The sequence below is a fragment of the Pleuronectes platessa genome, chromosome 14 (genome assembly GCF_947347685.1).
Source record: "Pleuronectes platessa chromosome 14, fPlePla1.1, whole genome shotgun sequence".
Lineage (NCBI taxonomy): Eukaryota > Metazoa > Chordata > Actinopteri > Pleuronectiformes > Pleuronectidae > Pleuronectes > Pleuronectes platessa.
This window is the reverse complement of record NC_070639.1, coordinates 1,302,598-1,319,013: the sequence shown is the minus strand read 5'-3', so window position 1 is coordinate 1,319,013 and position 16,416 is coordinate 1,302,598. Positions and strand designations below refer to the sequence as shown.

Sequence of the window (16,416 nt, the reverse complement as noted above, 5' to 3'; positions counted from 1 at the left end):
GTTCCCTTCAATCAATAGGGATGTAGCTTCTCCCCTAAGTCGCCCTGTATGCATTTCACATGAGTCTCGACACAATAGTTCTACTATTCTTAGCACTGATGCCCTTGCCACTGAGATTTTCAATCAGAGTCAGAAGATCCCCCATGCTTCAGAGGGAACAGCTCTGACCTTGTTTCTGTCAGAAAGTGGGAGAACCTCATTAGGACTTTTATTAAGAAAGGTAACCTGAGACCCCAAGACACGGTCGGGAGATAAACGATTCGTTCATCTGCCAGGTACGAGTCTTTGGATAATTTTTCACGTGAGCTTCATAGGCTCAGAAGAGGACACAGAAAGGATTTGTTTACCTCGTTCACTTTCGCGTGACTAGGTTTATTAAGACGTGAATGATATTCGTTCACAAGTAATAATTACAGGTTTCGTTATTTTAACTTTTTTGTACTTTACTTACAGTTCAGTGCAGCGTATTTGTATGCAGTGATAATTAAATGGTAGCATGATAATAAATGACCAACATCAAATCATCCAAACTGACGGGCATTTATCTGAGTTCTTTTGATAATGTCGCCCCGACATGGTCCGCGGAGATGTTGGCGGTGAAGCCCGTGGAGCAGCTACCGGCCGCTCGGATTTGGCGGCCCGCCCCGCGGTGACCGGCTCCCCGTTGGGGCCGGCCAGCACAGTAGGGGGGTCGATCCGGCTCCCCGAGGGGGCCGGCGGGGCAGCGGGTCCCAGTTGCTCCGCTACCGGAGGAGCAGCGTGGTCCCCGCCCCAGCGCTCGTAGCCGCATTAGTGCCGGCTGGAGCTGGGTCACTCCGCTTCGGACAGGCTCTCACCGTGTGTCCCTCCTCTCCGGCCCGAAACACTGCTCAGCGGCGCTCACAAGCCCGCCCGCTGAAATGAACGAATGACTCGAAAAAAGATTTGTTCATTTTACTGAACGAGATTCAAAGAACCGAGTCAGTAAAATGATCTGAACTTCCCATCACTAATATTTATGGTCTCTGACTCAGCTCCATTCTCACACCTCCCATTAGCAGACTTTTATACCACTCTGCCTGAGAAAGGTGAGGATGCATTTCACTACTTGCTCAGGCTGCACCATGTCTTAGACCTTGCCATTGAATGTCTGAAAGAGTAGGGCAAGTCGCTTGACTATCCTGGCACTGAGGTTACACGCATGTTCATAAGAAACTGTCCCTATCCTGAACTTTCCATGACCTTTTGGTCGAAGACAATGGGCAAGTTGACTGCTCAGGAAGTTCAGGACATTTTGAGAATGAGTGTGAGTATCATTCAGGGGTGACATCCATAGTGAGTAAGGTAAGTAAGGAGAGGGTTACAATGAACACACAGTTCACTGCCACTCCATCACCTACTGGGGGCAGGGCTCATCGCAGTTGCAGGCCACAGACTGTGCAACCCTAGTACACCTTATCAGCATGCTTGAGAAGTTGCTTCTGCGGAGACCTGTTCATTCAGTTCCATCCAGACAGTCACTGGCTCACAGCATCCCAGGTTTAAAGGGTTACATGAGATGCCTTGTTCTGTCTGTAATGATGCAGCTCACTCCACCTTCACTCACTGTCGTGACCATAAGCTCTTTTTTCTGTGCCACTCACCGGACCACTTTTTTGATTTTTGGACTTTTTTTCATTAAGAGTGGCTCTATGTCTTGCTCACTAAATGGAGCTGCTGCTTCTTGTCTCTTGCAACACTGCCCTGATTTAAAGAGTTGTCCTGCTGATGACATTGTTGTTATTGGAGCTGGAGGTCATCACTTCTACCCGAAAGCAGTTTATGATTTAGAGGTGGTTATCTTTGGTTTCAAGTTGCTCATCCCTAACACTGGTCATCCCTGGACAAGCGAATGACATGATTGTTGGTAGCAATGCTATCAAGATGTAGCCTGGATGCCAGACGAACTTAGCCCCGCCCACAACATTTTGGTCGGGCAGTTCGGTCTGGAGTCGCTCCATTGGGAAAAAATTATGGGGCGTGTTTCAACTGACCAGGAAGTAAAATTCCTCTTCGCTCAATTGGATAGACGTACAACCAATCAGAGCAACGTAGTATGTGACGTATGCTAAGCAACGCATTGTGAGTTATTTACTGGGTTCACACCGGACGCTTCAGCGCAGCGCCAAGCCTTAAATAACAGCTGGCTCCCATCCACTCCCATGTTAAAACTTTGTGCCGGTCACACCGGAGGCTGAAGCACCGCGAGGCAGCCTTGGCGCAGCGCGGTGCTTCAGCCTCCGGTGTGACCGGCACAAAGCCGTGCAGCGATCTACTGGATCAACGGGTGATATTATTAGCGCTGCCCGGCGGTTCAGCGTCGCTTCAGTGTCCGTTGTGAACAGCCAAGCGCCGGGGCGATAGGGATTAGCGCGGTGCTCTGGTGTAGCCTCCACGTTCTGTGTTCTTCTTTCAAAATGAATGCGCTGTCGATGTCTTCTAAAACAGACTCAATGGCAGCATCTACACATCTCAGCTCGCCAGCGGCTGGCATGTTTGTTGAAAACGAATTCAACCCGAGGGCACTGTGATGACGTGGTTGATTACGTTACCATTGATCATCTGTCAATCATCGTATAAAGCCCGCCCTGACAATCTGATTGGCCCGGTCCGGCCATAATTTTTTCCCAATGGAGCGACCCCAGACCGAACTGCCCGACCAAATCATGTTGTGGGCGGGGCTAAGTTCGTCTGACATCCAGGCTAATCAAGATGATCATACACTTGATGAAAAAGTCTGAAGACTATGCGAGACTTCTTGCTGCACCAGTTGACATTGCAGATGAGGACTGTGGCCAAATCTCTTCCCTGCTCTCCAACTCGGAGTAATGGTGGGGAGGACCAATGCTTGACAAGATCTGCATGATAGAGTTGAGACAGAGTGTGACACTTGAACCTCTTCTTAAACACCTTGTTTGGGGCAAGCTGCCCGCATCCGCACCTTATCACAGTGGTTGTTGAAACAACGCAGTCAAGATCCATACCCAGGAATGTGCTGGTTTGACGTGTTTTCACACCTCTGGGGTGACAGGTGGGTTCGTCTTAAACGGATAAACCCTAGCAGCAGGGCAGTGACTAGAAGGCAAAACTGCAAGATTGCAGATGTCTTTCCGTGTGTCGCAGCTGCGGAGCTGACTTCACCTGAAAAGGTTTTTGTCAATAACCATGATGTCACACAGGGCTCTTTGACAACAAAGTCTCCTAAGCAGAGAAGGGATGCTTTAAACAAGTTAGGGCAATAAGACTTAGACTTGGATGTAGCTTGTTGAGAAATATGAGTCTGTCTTTTCAAGGGACAAGATGGACTGTGGGGAGACTGCAGACTTCGTCCACGAAATACACCCCGTGGACGAGAGACTGTTCCGACTACCTTACCACTGCATACACCAAGCCAGTATGTAAACTGAGAACATCGATCAATGAAATGGAGAAAAAGGGCATAATCCGGACATCACACAGTGAGTATGCGATGTATCCCCACTGGTCTTGGTGTGGAAGAAAGATGTCAGTCTGTGCATTTGTACTGACTTCAGATGGCTCAATGCAAAGACTGTAAAAGATGCACAACCACTGCCTCACAAAGTGGAGGTCCTTCCTGCACTTAGAGGGAATGTTTTCTTGTAACCAGTCCCGCAGCCTTCATGCGGATGATTTTTTCGATTATTTGGGGAGACGAGAACTTCAGCAGCTTGCTCTGTTACCTGGAGTATTTGTTGGTCACCGACCCCGATGAGCATTTGGCCTCTGAAGATGGGGTTCTACCTTCTGAAAAATCACTTAGGCTGATCCTGGAAGTGATCACTAGTGCGCTCTGTGTGCTCTGTTTGCCTGATGGCAAAGTCACATTCACTGCAGCGATCTGATTATACATGCACAGTGTTAGAAGATATTATTAAAACCTATTTATGACTCGGCTCTATAACTCTGCTGTTCAATGGATTCTGAACATAATTTGCTATAAGTTGTTTTATATATTTATCTATTAAAAGGTTTGTGTTGAAGAGAAATGTAGCGCGAGAACAACTAAAGCTGTTGGTTTTAATGTAAATGATGAACCGTCTCCAAAACGTTCATACGCATGGGTCAGAGTTTGCATGGAAATGCGCTACATTTTCCCATCAAGTTTGTTTTTATAAATCCCAACGTTTGCTTTAGAAGTGGCATACGTATGTTTCACGCCCCGTTTTTTGCGTATGCAATGGTTATAAATGAGAACCCTGGACAGTGGTAACTGTCTCTTTATGAAAGTCAATATTGTCGGGTTGGACTGATGGCTGACAGACATTATGATCTTTAGCACAGCATTGTGATCCCAACCCCTAAAGACATGTTTTACAATAGAAAATGTCAAACACCAGTGCTATTCGTAAACACTGCCTGATAAATGTGTTCAGCGATCAGATAGATTCTCCTTTAGGTCATGAAAGGAGGAAAGCTATTATTGAATCAAGTAACATCGGAAAAATGTCTAATGTTCGAATGGAAATTTTCCCTCCATTGCTTGTCAACATTGCTTGTTTGTCAGATGTTTGGAGCGTCGATAGGAAACCAAGATAAGCTGTGCGCAGGATGATCCCCCTACACTAAAAGTAAACAATGTTAATAAAAGTGTTAAAAAATTGTTAAAAATGGGTATTAGATCTAATCCCATTTCATCCCTTGGCCCTACCTCTTGCTTTTTAGGGTTATCTTGCCTCTTGAAATGGAGTCACAAGGGGTAGTGGTTGAAGCCAATCTAAGAATTGGGACAGCCCTTCAAGAAGCCGTTACATCATCAGTAGTCATCGATGTAAAAATACAGGATTATTATGTAAAAAAGGAAAGCTAGCATGCTAATTCAGGTGTGCTAACACTAGCGGGCTCTCAATCTCGAAAAGTGACCATAATACATTTAAATGATTTAAAACTAAGATATTACAATCATTATCGTAAATTTTTAATCCTTATTAATGTAGAAAATACTACATTTTGAGGTCTCTCTCGCACCTTGCCGGCTTTTCGAAAGGCATTCTGGGTACTCCCAGAAAAATAAATCCAAAAATATCCCTTTGGAGGGGTATAGAGCCATCTACCCCTCTGTCCAAACAGGTATTGGGAGAGCCTACCCCTGAACGTGACTGCGCAAAATGTAGGGTAAGGGCTAAGGGGTAGGGCCAAGGGGTGAAATGGGATTGGGCCTTGGTTGTTGGGAGTTAGTTGTTATTAGGACTACTTGGTTATCAAAAAGCTTCAGGTAAATTCCAAGGGTGATCTATAAAGTCCAAAGTAATGTCATCTAAAACTCTGGTCATTTGGCAAAAGAGTCCATCAGCCATCCGGTGGACTGAACAGATGTTCTGCCAATCAATGAATCAATTAGTTTTCAATACCTCTCTGTGTTGTGTGGCATGGTGGGGTCGATGGACACCATGGCTCCAGAGGCATCCAGCAAGGAAAGATTAGTGTTTCTGCAAGAAGACAAAAATTGATGTTGTGTTACCGGATGTTGAATTTAAGATATCGTGGATGTGTGTCTACCATAGTCTCTAGCCAACTGTGATGATGACACAGCTCCTTTCCATTTCATATGCCCGCTTGATGTGCAGTGACTCAGTGCAGTGTTCTCCTAAACAATAGGTGTCCCCACTGAGAGAAGTACAGCTACAATACAAAAAAAAAGGGGAAGAAACAGAACAAAACAAACTTTTAGTTTTGAAGGTGCTTAGATTACACTGACCCAATATGAAGCCAACCGATTAATCCTGTAGGAGGAGTTTGTTAAAGTACAATGCTACTGGTAAAAAAACAAGCAAATATTGTACATTACATTCAAAATGTGCAACTTCCTGCAGGGTCTAGGGCTCTTTTTTTTAAATTGTCTGGACATAGAACATATACCTACCTACAGGACTGCTTCAAAGAAATTGTATAGGGGGCCCTATCTAGCCATTTTACCACACATGCAAGACCCATATTGGAAGTAAATGTTTGTCACTTCCGATATGCGTGACGAGCTTTGCGACTTTTCACGCATGTTTAGCCCTCCAAATGTGTGAAAGTTAAAAAAACCTTACTGTTCTGCTGCAACTGTTTTGTTGCCATTTTTATAAATCATTGAAAAAAAAATTTTGGGGAAAAAGGCTGGTTAAATATACATACTTATTTGCCTTTCCATAGTTTCTTGCAGAATACCTTATCAATAGTCTCTGCAATCTTCATCCGGGAACAGCAAGCATAAACTACACTTTAGTAGGACCAGTAAGGGTATTTGTAAGGGGGGTAAGGTAGAAGGGGAATAGATGCTTGGTTGCTGAGTTTTGAGTAGATAATGGTAACCGATTAAAAATGTTAAATGTGTAGTGGCCAAATGTGGTCGACAATATTGTTCAGATTTATCTATGCTTTGTGAGAAATAAAGCAAAGGTAAATGTGCGTGCGTGTGTGTGTGTGTTTTACCTTGGCACACCGAGTGCTGTACAGAACAGTTCCTTAATGTCATACGGGCTGCAGAATCTACTGAAGACCACCTGAGAACAACACACATATTCATTAAAGACAAGGATTTAATTTATAATTGATGACCCAATAGTTAACTTGCAGTGAATAAAATTGAAATATCTACAACATGGTGGCACACTGAAAGGCAGAGAAAGTAAAACACAATCAGGGATTTACAAATGAGTATCATTAAAGTTTTACCAATACAAAACTCAGATCTATTGGGTATGTTTATTGTACTCTCAAAATGTGTGTGTTTTTAAAGAAATGATAACAAACTAATTAAGTGATTAAAGGGACAGTTCACTGAAATATACAAAAAGTGTGGTGATTCAAGCCCCGAAGTTCATCAACTCGAACCTCATTTACACCACCGGAAAATTGCACACACTTTTGCCCAAGGGCACGTGCAGGAGCGACATCAACACCAACAATATCAACAAAAAAAACTAATTCAATTACCACACACATGAATATTGAATTAATTGGTTAAAATCTAGGAATTCCAAAATAAAATATTATTGGTTGACCTGGCCTTTTACCTGGTGCTTTGCCTTCACGATGGTTTAGATTTCCTAAACCTAAAGACTGCTCTGATGCAGCCTGCCCATTTATAAATTTATTTGTTTTGTAATGTAGGTAATGTGGCCAATTTTCTGCACAACACACTTAAATTTGTGTGCTAGGAATCCTATTTCACTGACGTGTAGCCTCTTGATGGCAACATCCATATTGCCATCAGACAATCTTGCTTAGATCGATGTCGAATGTTTTATTTTGGGGTTGAGTACCCTGCTTATCTAGAGAGACGAAGAGGTCATTTTGATGCTGATATTGTGCTCGAGACATTGTTTTGCTGTGATGATTGGTGCGCGACAAGTTTACATATTAAGTCAACCCAAAGAGAAAAGATGCCAATTGACACAAATTCTGCGTCTCTCACCCCTGGCAACATGCATGACGCAACTTGCAGGAACATTAGACTCAAAATTCATGTCTATTGCATAGCAAGAGACACAGTTCCTGGAGAAGCAAGTGAAAATCCCCGAGCTGTGTGCTCTTCCGGTTGGCATTGTGGACCCACAAACAACAGCGCTGGCTTCTCCGGAGTTTCAATAACAAATATATCACAGCAGATACTTCAGCCAGTAGTCCCCGTCTCCTCTCTTCCGCTGGCTTCCTAAAGTGTTTCCACACTATGTAAAAACGCACTGTAACAGTAGACCAAGCCAGAGACGAACCATCCAGGTTTTAACATTTTTATTTAATCCAGACACACTTCAACAAACATAAATAAACTTCAACTTAAAGCAACTAGCTTTACAGCTCAGTCCTTTCAAGAGTTTCAGTCCTCAGTGTGTCTGAGTTCAGGAGTGATCACTCCCGAGGCTGACAGAGAGTCACACCTCCACCGAACCCAGTATTCCATGATCCCGAAATACCAATATCTCTATGACCTTTTTAATGATAAAATTCTAACTATTAGAAATAAAATCAAACATCTCCTGACCTCAATTGGCACTAATACCCTCCCAACAACAGAGATCTCAGAAACGGCTGAGAATCCTTCCCATTACTTAGACAGCTTCTCTCTGATCACCCGTGATCAGTTTACCAAAAATAATCTCAGGTTCTAAACCAACAACCTGTATCTTAGATCCCATTCCTACAAAATTACTTAAAGAAATTCTGTCCCTAATTGATAGTTTGTTACTTAACACAATCAATCTGTCATTATCATCAGGTTATGTAACAGTCTTTTAAAATAGCTGTAATCAAACTCCTTCTCAAAAAAAACACCTTAGACCCAGAGGTTTTAGCTAGGGATGCACCGATATGGAAATTCTTGGCCGATACCGATACCGATATTTAAAATAACAATCTGGCCGATAGCCGATACCGATATTTGTTTATTTTCTTTTTGTTGTTATTCATTCACCCTTTTGTGCCAGAAAAATAATTAAATCATTATTTAAAAAGCACTATTTAAAAAATGTTCAGCCCTTCATCACTCTTACCTTTAATGAGCACAAATTGAATCAGATTTATGAAACAATCTTTGATTTAACTAAACTTTATTTAACAGACATATTATGCCCATTTTACCGCAAGTTGAAATGGTTCCTTGGGATCTTAATGAAATGACTAACATATTTTGGTCAAAATACCACAAGGATAATTTAAAACAGCACCTTTTTACCCTGTCTAAAACAGCCATGTTAAAGTATCATTATAGAGAACGCTCTTCTCATTGATTTACGGTAGCAGTATTGCCCGTTTATTAGATGTGTTACGGCTGCTGTGTGTATGACGTATGTTGTCAATTCCCTTGTTACCTGTGCATGAGACGGATGAATAGAGCCGATGCACATGAGAATAAAGTACTTAAACAGACGCTACGCTCATACTTTTTACGCCAAGTTACACTGCGTGAGTCAAGATAACTTAACAAGCCCTCCTCAGTTTTGCCTGTTTTTAGTGTCGGGCAGAAATCACATCGCGTCAACACCCACCGTGGCCCTTCGCGATGCTTGTTTTAATTAAACAGTCGGATTCCCCTGGTCCGCACCAGTTCTCAGTCAGCTGCTAGGCGCCAGCCGAGGCGCACCGCAGGGTGCCCCCCCCACGCGAACAGAGTGTTTCCCCAGCGGGCGCCGTAGCTGAGGTGATGAGCGAGAAGGGCCTGACAAGCGTCCAGAGTGGCCGCCGCTGCCAGGTACCCAGTCCCCTCGAAGGGCCCACCTTCCGCACCGGCGACGGACATCGCCCCGCGGTCCAAGAGAAAGAAAGCCCCCGCACCAGCGACGCCGTGAGACGCCACCGGATGAGGACCTCCCGGTGCCGCACACTGAGCCTCCGGCGGCGCGGAGAGGAGGGCGACGGAGCGACTGCTCCCCCAGCCGCGGCACATGCCCAGCGGTTTTACCACAAATATGAACATCGGCCAATGATATCGGTGAAAGTCAAGTTTATTACCGATAAGCCGATATCAGTAAACAAGGCGAATATCGGCCGCTACCGATGTTCGGCCGATAAATCGGTGCATCACTAGTTTTGGCCAATTACAGGCCGATATATAATCTCCGCTTCATGTCTAAAATCTTAGAAAAAGTTGTAGCCAATCAGCGGTGTGAGTTTCTACAGGAAAATAATATATATGAAGACTTTCAGTCGGGGTTAAGAGCCAATCACAGTACAGAGACAGCCTTGGCAAAAGTCACTAATGACCTTCTAATAGCCTCAGATCAGGGATTTGTGTCTGTCCTCGTTCTGTTAGATCTCAGTGCAGCATTCAACACAATTGACCATCAAATTTTATTATAGAGACTAGAACAGTTAATTAAAATTAAAGGAACCGCCCTAAATTGGTTTAAATCTTATTTTTCTTATCGCTCCCAATTCGTGCAAATTAATGATGAGTCATCCCAATTTTATTCTCATTATATATGCTTCCACTAGGAAACATTATCAGGACACACTCGGTAAATTTCCACTGCTATGCGGATGACACCCAGTTATATCTGTCAATAAAACCTGAACAAAGTAATCAATTAACTAAACTTCGAGCATGTATCAAGGACATAAAAACCTGGATGACCCGCAATTTTCTCTTATTAAAGTCAGATAAAACAGAGGTTATAATACTTGGCCCCAAACACCTTAGAGATACATTATCTAATGATATAGCTGCGCTAGACTACATTGCCCTTGCTTCCAATGAAACAGTCAGGAACTTGGGAGTGATCTTCGATCCCGATTTATCCTTTAATAGTCTCATAAAACAAATTTCTAGGACTGCCTTTTTCCACTTGCGTAACATCCCAAAAATCAGACACGTCCTTTTCGCAAAAAGATTCGGAAAAACTAGTCCACGCCTTTGTTACATCGAGACTGGACTATTGTTATTCATTATTATCAGGCTCCAGCAGTAAGTCGTTAAAGACTCTACAGCTTGTCCAAAATGCCACAGCACGTGTCCTGACGAGAACAAAGAGAAGAGAGCACATTTCTCCAGTATTAGTATCGCTACACTGGCTTCCAGTTAAATCTAGAATAGAATTTAAAATTCTTCTCCTCACCTTCAAGGCCCTTAATAATATGGCGCCTTTTTACCTTAAAGAGCTGTTAGTACCTTATAAACCCGCTAGAGCACTCCGCTCCCAGAATTCAAGCCTACTTGTTGTCCCTAAATTCTCTAAAAGTAGAGTAGGAGCCAGAGCTTTTAGCCATCAAGCCCCTCGGCTGTGGAATAATCTACCACTTTCAGTTCGGGAGGCAGTCACCATCTTTTCGTTTAAAAATAGGCTCAAAACCTTCCTTTTTGATAAAGCTTATAGTTAGAGCTAATTAGTGCCCCAGAACGTTACTTGTTCTATTTTATGACACATGACACACGGAGCTTCTCTTTCCAGCTTCTCCTTCCTCTTCTCCATCCCTATCCCCCTTCCCTGGAATCCCTTTGCTTTATCACCCGCAGATCCAGGGCCTCTGTGGCCGCACCATGGATTGCGGTTTGTGGATCGCGCACCGGGGGTCGCGGTGTTGGATCCAGTGTGGCGGATTCTGAGTCATGTGGGCTGATCGTGGTGCTGGTGGCGGACCCTGTGTCGCGTTGGCATTGGGCCCGGGCGGTGGACCAGGACCGCGGTGGTGGCTTGTGATGGGTCCTGGTGGGCGGCGGTGGACGGTGACTGAGGACTGGAGTGGCGTCTGGTCTGGATGGTGGATCGTGGTCTAGATGGTTGCTGAGCATGGACTGTGCTTGCAGCGGGACTGCTTGGCATGTCATGTTGGGGTTGTCCTTCGGGATGTCTACCCTCATCAAATGCTGCTAGAGACTTTGATTATTGATGATGTTCTCCTGCACGTGGCATCTATTGCACTTCTGTCTGTCCTGGGAGAGGGATCCCTCACATGTGGCTCTCTCTGAGGTTTCTACATATTTTTACCCTGTTAAAAGGGTTTTTAGTAGTTTTTCCTTACTCTTGCTGAGGGTTAAGGACAGAGGATGTCACACCCTGTTAAAGCCCTATGAGATGAATTGTAATTTGTGAATATGGGCTATACAAATAAAATTTGATTGATTGATTGACTTCAGCAGTGTGATACTGGCAGCCATCACATGTGGAAGAGACAGGAACTGATGGAGGTCAGTGCTTCAGAAACACCGACATCGATTTAAATATCCTACAAGGTTTGAGTTTTATGTAGTCAGAAAAGTTGAGCTGATTCTAATTTCTGTAAATCTCCTCAGCAAGACATTTACCAAAAAATTCTGCTGGTGTTACAATTATAAGTGTATGGAAAAGCATAAGGACTAAGACTCAACTAACATGTTTCTCATGATCTGCTAAATCAATTAACAGATAAATTGAAAACATTTAGATAGAAAAAAAAGGTTTTAGGAAACCACAATTTCCTAAGACCCAAGATGGTCTCGACCTTGCTTAGTAAAGTTCATTGAGATGAATTCTTTATTTTTGTTTGGTGTTATACAAATTAAATCTAATTGAAAATAAATAATTTTAAGACAAGGTTTTAAGACAAAACATGATGATGATGAACATGAAAAAAAAAGATAAAATCATATTTATATATTGAAAGAAATATATGTCTTTTAGTTAACAATAACAGCCCTACAACACTTGAGTGCACTTTTACTGATGAAAAAAGGTAAACATGCGTTGTGTTACTTTTTGGTTATACAGCAGTTGCAGTCCTTGGTAGGATTTAAATCACAGTGTTTATTTAATTACATTCTCCACATTAATATCCATTGCCAAACATATCCATGCTCGAGTTTTAAAATGCTGGGACTGATTTCAATAACATCCTTTCCCTTGATTTTTGTTCAGATTCTTCATTATTACATAGACATATTGCTGCATTTGACCTTCAGTGTGTAACTATGACCTAAAAGTAGTTTGTTAAAACCCAAAGCCAAGTCTGTTACACAGCATAGACAGGATCTAAGCAGCCTCACAGCAAGTGACTACTGAACCAATGAGACAAAAAACTCAATATTATTAACAGTCCACACAGCAGGTTTAGCTGGTGGTGAGGCATCAAATGCAATCACTCATTCCTGGAAAAACACATACCCGACCAGAAGATTTAAGTAAAATAAAGAGAAAACTAGGGCTATGTTGTAGCACTTGCGGGCCCGAGCACTCGCACGTTGAAGCCTGTTGCGGTCGGTGGAGAGAGCGATCGATGACAAAGAGCCCGTCTCCGCGTTGCATGCGTTTTGCACTCTGTGGCGAGGATAAACGCTTCAGTTCCTGCGTCCGTCACGCGATATCGATCCTTGCCTGCTAATTGCTCAATACGGTCCACGCTATCAAATAGTGAACATTTTATGTACATCGAATGACAGTTGTAGCACAACGCCTACTTCCTGTTGCCAGTAGGTGGCGCCATCACTATTATTATGCACAGACATATAGATCTGTTCAAGTAGGCACTCTGATGTAGCATGAGCAATTTTGGGTCAATTGGACAATGTTTCCACAATTAAATTTTCACACTGATCAGTAGGTGGCGCTATGACCCTGAACCAATATTCATATATGGAGCTGTTCAGATCAGGATTGTGATCGTAGGTCAGTAGTTTGGAGCCGGTTGGATAATGCAAAGTGGATTAACAAAGTACTTCCTGTTTCATGGCGAATCAGTAAGTGGCGCTATGACACTGAGGAAATATTGACACATAGAGCTGTTCAGGCTTGGAATCTGATCAGGTGACAGAAGTTTGGTAGTGATATGACAATGCAGAGTGGAGTTATGACAACATCGTGTTCTTTGGCGAAGGACTATCCTTCGCCGCACCTCAATGTTTACACGGTTTGAGGAAATGTCACAATAATGACCATCAACCAATGACTTGACTGAGCTCATTTGAGCTGTATATTGTAAAGCAGCCAGGAGCAGTTCATCAAAGTATAAAACATGTCACTTCCTGTAGCCATCAGGGGGCGCTGTTATTGAAAGTAATAATTTCTATGTAGATGTCATTAGGCCGGGACTCCTGTCTTACATGTCTAGTTTGGATTGGATTGGACCGTGTATGTTTGAGATACAGATACCCGTGTTTTGATGGCGTGTAACCAAACTTTGACGCCACGCCACGGTCACACGGTGTGACGGAAAATAAATCCCTAAATCTTCTTTATCTCAATCTTGTGATGACACTCATCTGAATTTGAAGTTGATCTGATGAAAGCTCTGCGACAACTACATCAAAGTAAAAATGTAGAATATGGCTAAAATGGCCACTAAATCCAAAATGGCGGAATTCCTGTTTGGTCTAGCATGTGTATCCAATATACTTATGTGTTTGTAATGAAAAGACACATGTCCCTTTTGATTTTTGTAAATGTAGGCCAATCGTAGTGCCGGGGCTGCCCGTTAGGGGGCGCTAGTCAATTGTTTTGCCACGCCCATTCCTTAAAACCATATGAATATCTTCAAGGGGGGGATGTTGTTACACACATGTAGTTTGAGTGAGATAGAACCATGAACACTGAAGTTACAGCAATTTCGTGTTTCACGATCTCAATCTTGTTGTGATGACACTCATCTAAATTTAAAGTTGATCTGATGAAAGCTCTACGACAAGTACATCAAAGTAAAAATATGGAATATGACCAAAATGGCCACTAAATCCAAAATGGCGGGCTTTCTGTTGCGTTTTTCATAATGCTCCTTGAGGCTTTTTAGTGCATCTGGTCATGCCACACAACGATCCTCATTTTTGAGAGGATCAGTGAATGCTAAATGAGGGGCTTTCGCGTAGGTGGCGCTGTTGAGCCATTTTTCCGCGCCCATTTCCAAAATACTCCAGAATATATTTTCACACATTTCTAATTTACTGCAAACTTTTACAACTTTTTGAGCACGTTGAAAAACGCTCAGAATAATCCTTTCAATTTCAATAGGGCCTCCCACCTGAGGTGATCGGGCCCTAATAATAATAGTTTCAATTTCAATAGGGCCTCCCACCGATTTCGGTGCTCGAGCCCTAATAAAAATCCTTACAATTTCAGTAGGGCCTCTCACCATTCGGTGCTCGGCCCCAATAAAAAAACAAAATGTAGCCTTAGCACTGAACTATACTGGGCATAAAATGTTGGCTAGTATCTTTTCCAGTTTCCAAGACAGTTAAAAAAAACATCCTTGCTTGATAAACATAAAGCCATATGACCCTTATACAAATGTTAATCCTCTCACCCTGCTGGATTTTTATTTACAATTTGTGAAATTGTGTGCATGAGGAAATTACATGTATTTTGTGCAGCGGACAGCTACATACTCTCTGTGAACTCCATAAAAGAGCCACAACACAATAAATGCAAAGTGCTGGTGAGGTATAAACCTCATTATATGGCCTTTTATGATCTGCTGTCCCTCCTCCATTGGTTTGTCAGTGTCAACAGAGCTCTGACATTCTCTGTCTCACAAACTCCATTCTGGAGATGGACAGTGAAAACTCTCAACATTTCAATGTTTTCACTTCAGGGTGGTTGTGTGACAGGAGTTAGACCAGTCTTCCTCTAACCAGAAGGTTGGTGGTTCAATCCTAGCCTTCTCACAGAGAAAAGTGCGTAAAACTGTATTGTAATGCGCTTTGAGTGGTCATCAAGAATAGAAAAGCACTATATAAATAAAGACCATGTACTGCCCTTCACTGTCAATGAGTAATAATGACTCAACAGCAGTGGTGTGGTGTGTGAAGGCATTCCAATTTTTTTTTTATTGCATATGCTGGCAAGGGAATTCTTGCTTTGTCTTACTAAAACTGAAGAATAATGTCCAGTGTTTCATGGTTTTACTTGTATCAGGCAGGTTGATCTCATAAGAACTGAAATGTTGAGCATTTAGATATTTATGCAATTCAAATGAGAGCTGCAAGATTTCCACTGTGCATGCTGTGGATTTAAAGCAACTCTGTGATGTTTTATTCGTTTCATTTGTTCAACCCTCAGACAAACAGTAGCCCTTAAATAGTTTAATTTAGGTGACTTCATATGACTGCTGTTCAGGGTGTCTATCAAGGTTTTACCTATATATTTCTGGTAATTTTACCGATCAGGCTGCTACAGTTGAGAGATATTGTTTGCAGGGCAACAAAAAGTGAGATAACCCTATATATTTACTTGGTACTTTAAAAACAATAACCATTACTTGTAGATTATGAAATCAATAGCCTAATAACACAACCTAAATATATCAAACAATTTCCAATCAAATTGAATTATTCAATATTGACAACATTAATATTTATATTCTAAATAATGACGTTTTATATATATATATTACATATTTTGTTATCTCAAAATGCCTACTTTCTAAGGTTAGATAAGATATCAAATTTTTTAAATTATCTAGATGATTGAGTGCCTACAAGATGACTAAGATAAATTGCATTTGTTGTATGACAGTGACATCCAACCCCCATTCTGTATGTTTTGTACCTTCTGGATCCTGCCATCCACGTCCAGGTGGATGACCCGATAAGAGGAGGAAGCAGAGCCCATAGTAGACCGTCTGCACGGCGTCACCGTGTGACTGTGAGGTTCCTGCTTCGGGCTCCGTGCCGCCGCTCCAGTCCTACGCAAACCGTCGTTAAAAACAAAAATCAGGAGGTGAAAACTGAGTCAGCGGTCCGACATTTAGCCCGCCAGTCTGTCTCTCAACACAAAGACATAGAGTAGCTCTTTCTTAAGGGTCTGCGCATTCTCTGTCACCTCGCTATCGGGCTTCATCTGTTAAAGCCTGTGCACACTGGTCCCGCCTACTCTTCAGTCACTTCAAAAACACATGTGCACACATACTGGTGCGAAGTATTAAAGTGTGTGAATTGATCTTAATACATATTTCAAACGGAGCTGTGTCCCATGTGCTTCGTGCTGCCTCAACCCT

At 42.6% G+C, this 16,416-nt stretch overlaps 1 protein-coding gene across 4 annotated transcripts in view; it reads right to left on the bottom strand.

Moving 5' to 3' along the window:
- pde9aa (phosphodiesterase 9aa) overlaps nt 1-16,137 on the bottom strand; it is a 107,030-nt gene extending 90,893 nt beyond the window's left edge. The window contains exons 1-3 of one of the 4 annotated variants that reach the window (XR_008341791.1): nt 15,969-16,137; nt 6,454-6,524; nt 5,388-5,465 (exon numbers count right to left, since the gene is read on the bottom strand). Coding sequence is in view for 2 of the 4 variants with exons in the window: in XM_053440161.1 (XP_053296136.1) it covers nt 5,388-5,465; nt 6,454-6,524; nt 15,969-16,031 (212 nt within the window). In the remaining 2 variants the exon portion in view is untranslated. Of the gene's footprint in view, nt 1-5,387; nt 5,466-6,453; nt 6,525-15,968 lie in introns of those variants that run through there. The other 3 variants (XM_053440161.1, XM_053440162.1, XM_053440163.1) reach the window with 3 other exon arrangements.
- Nucleotides 16,138-16,416: the final 279 nt, after the last annotated feature.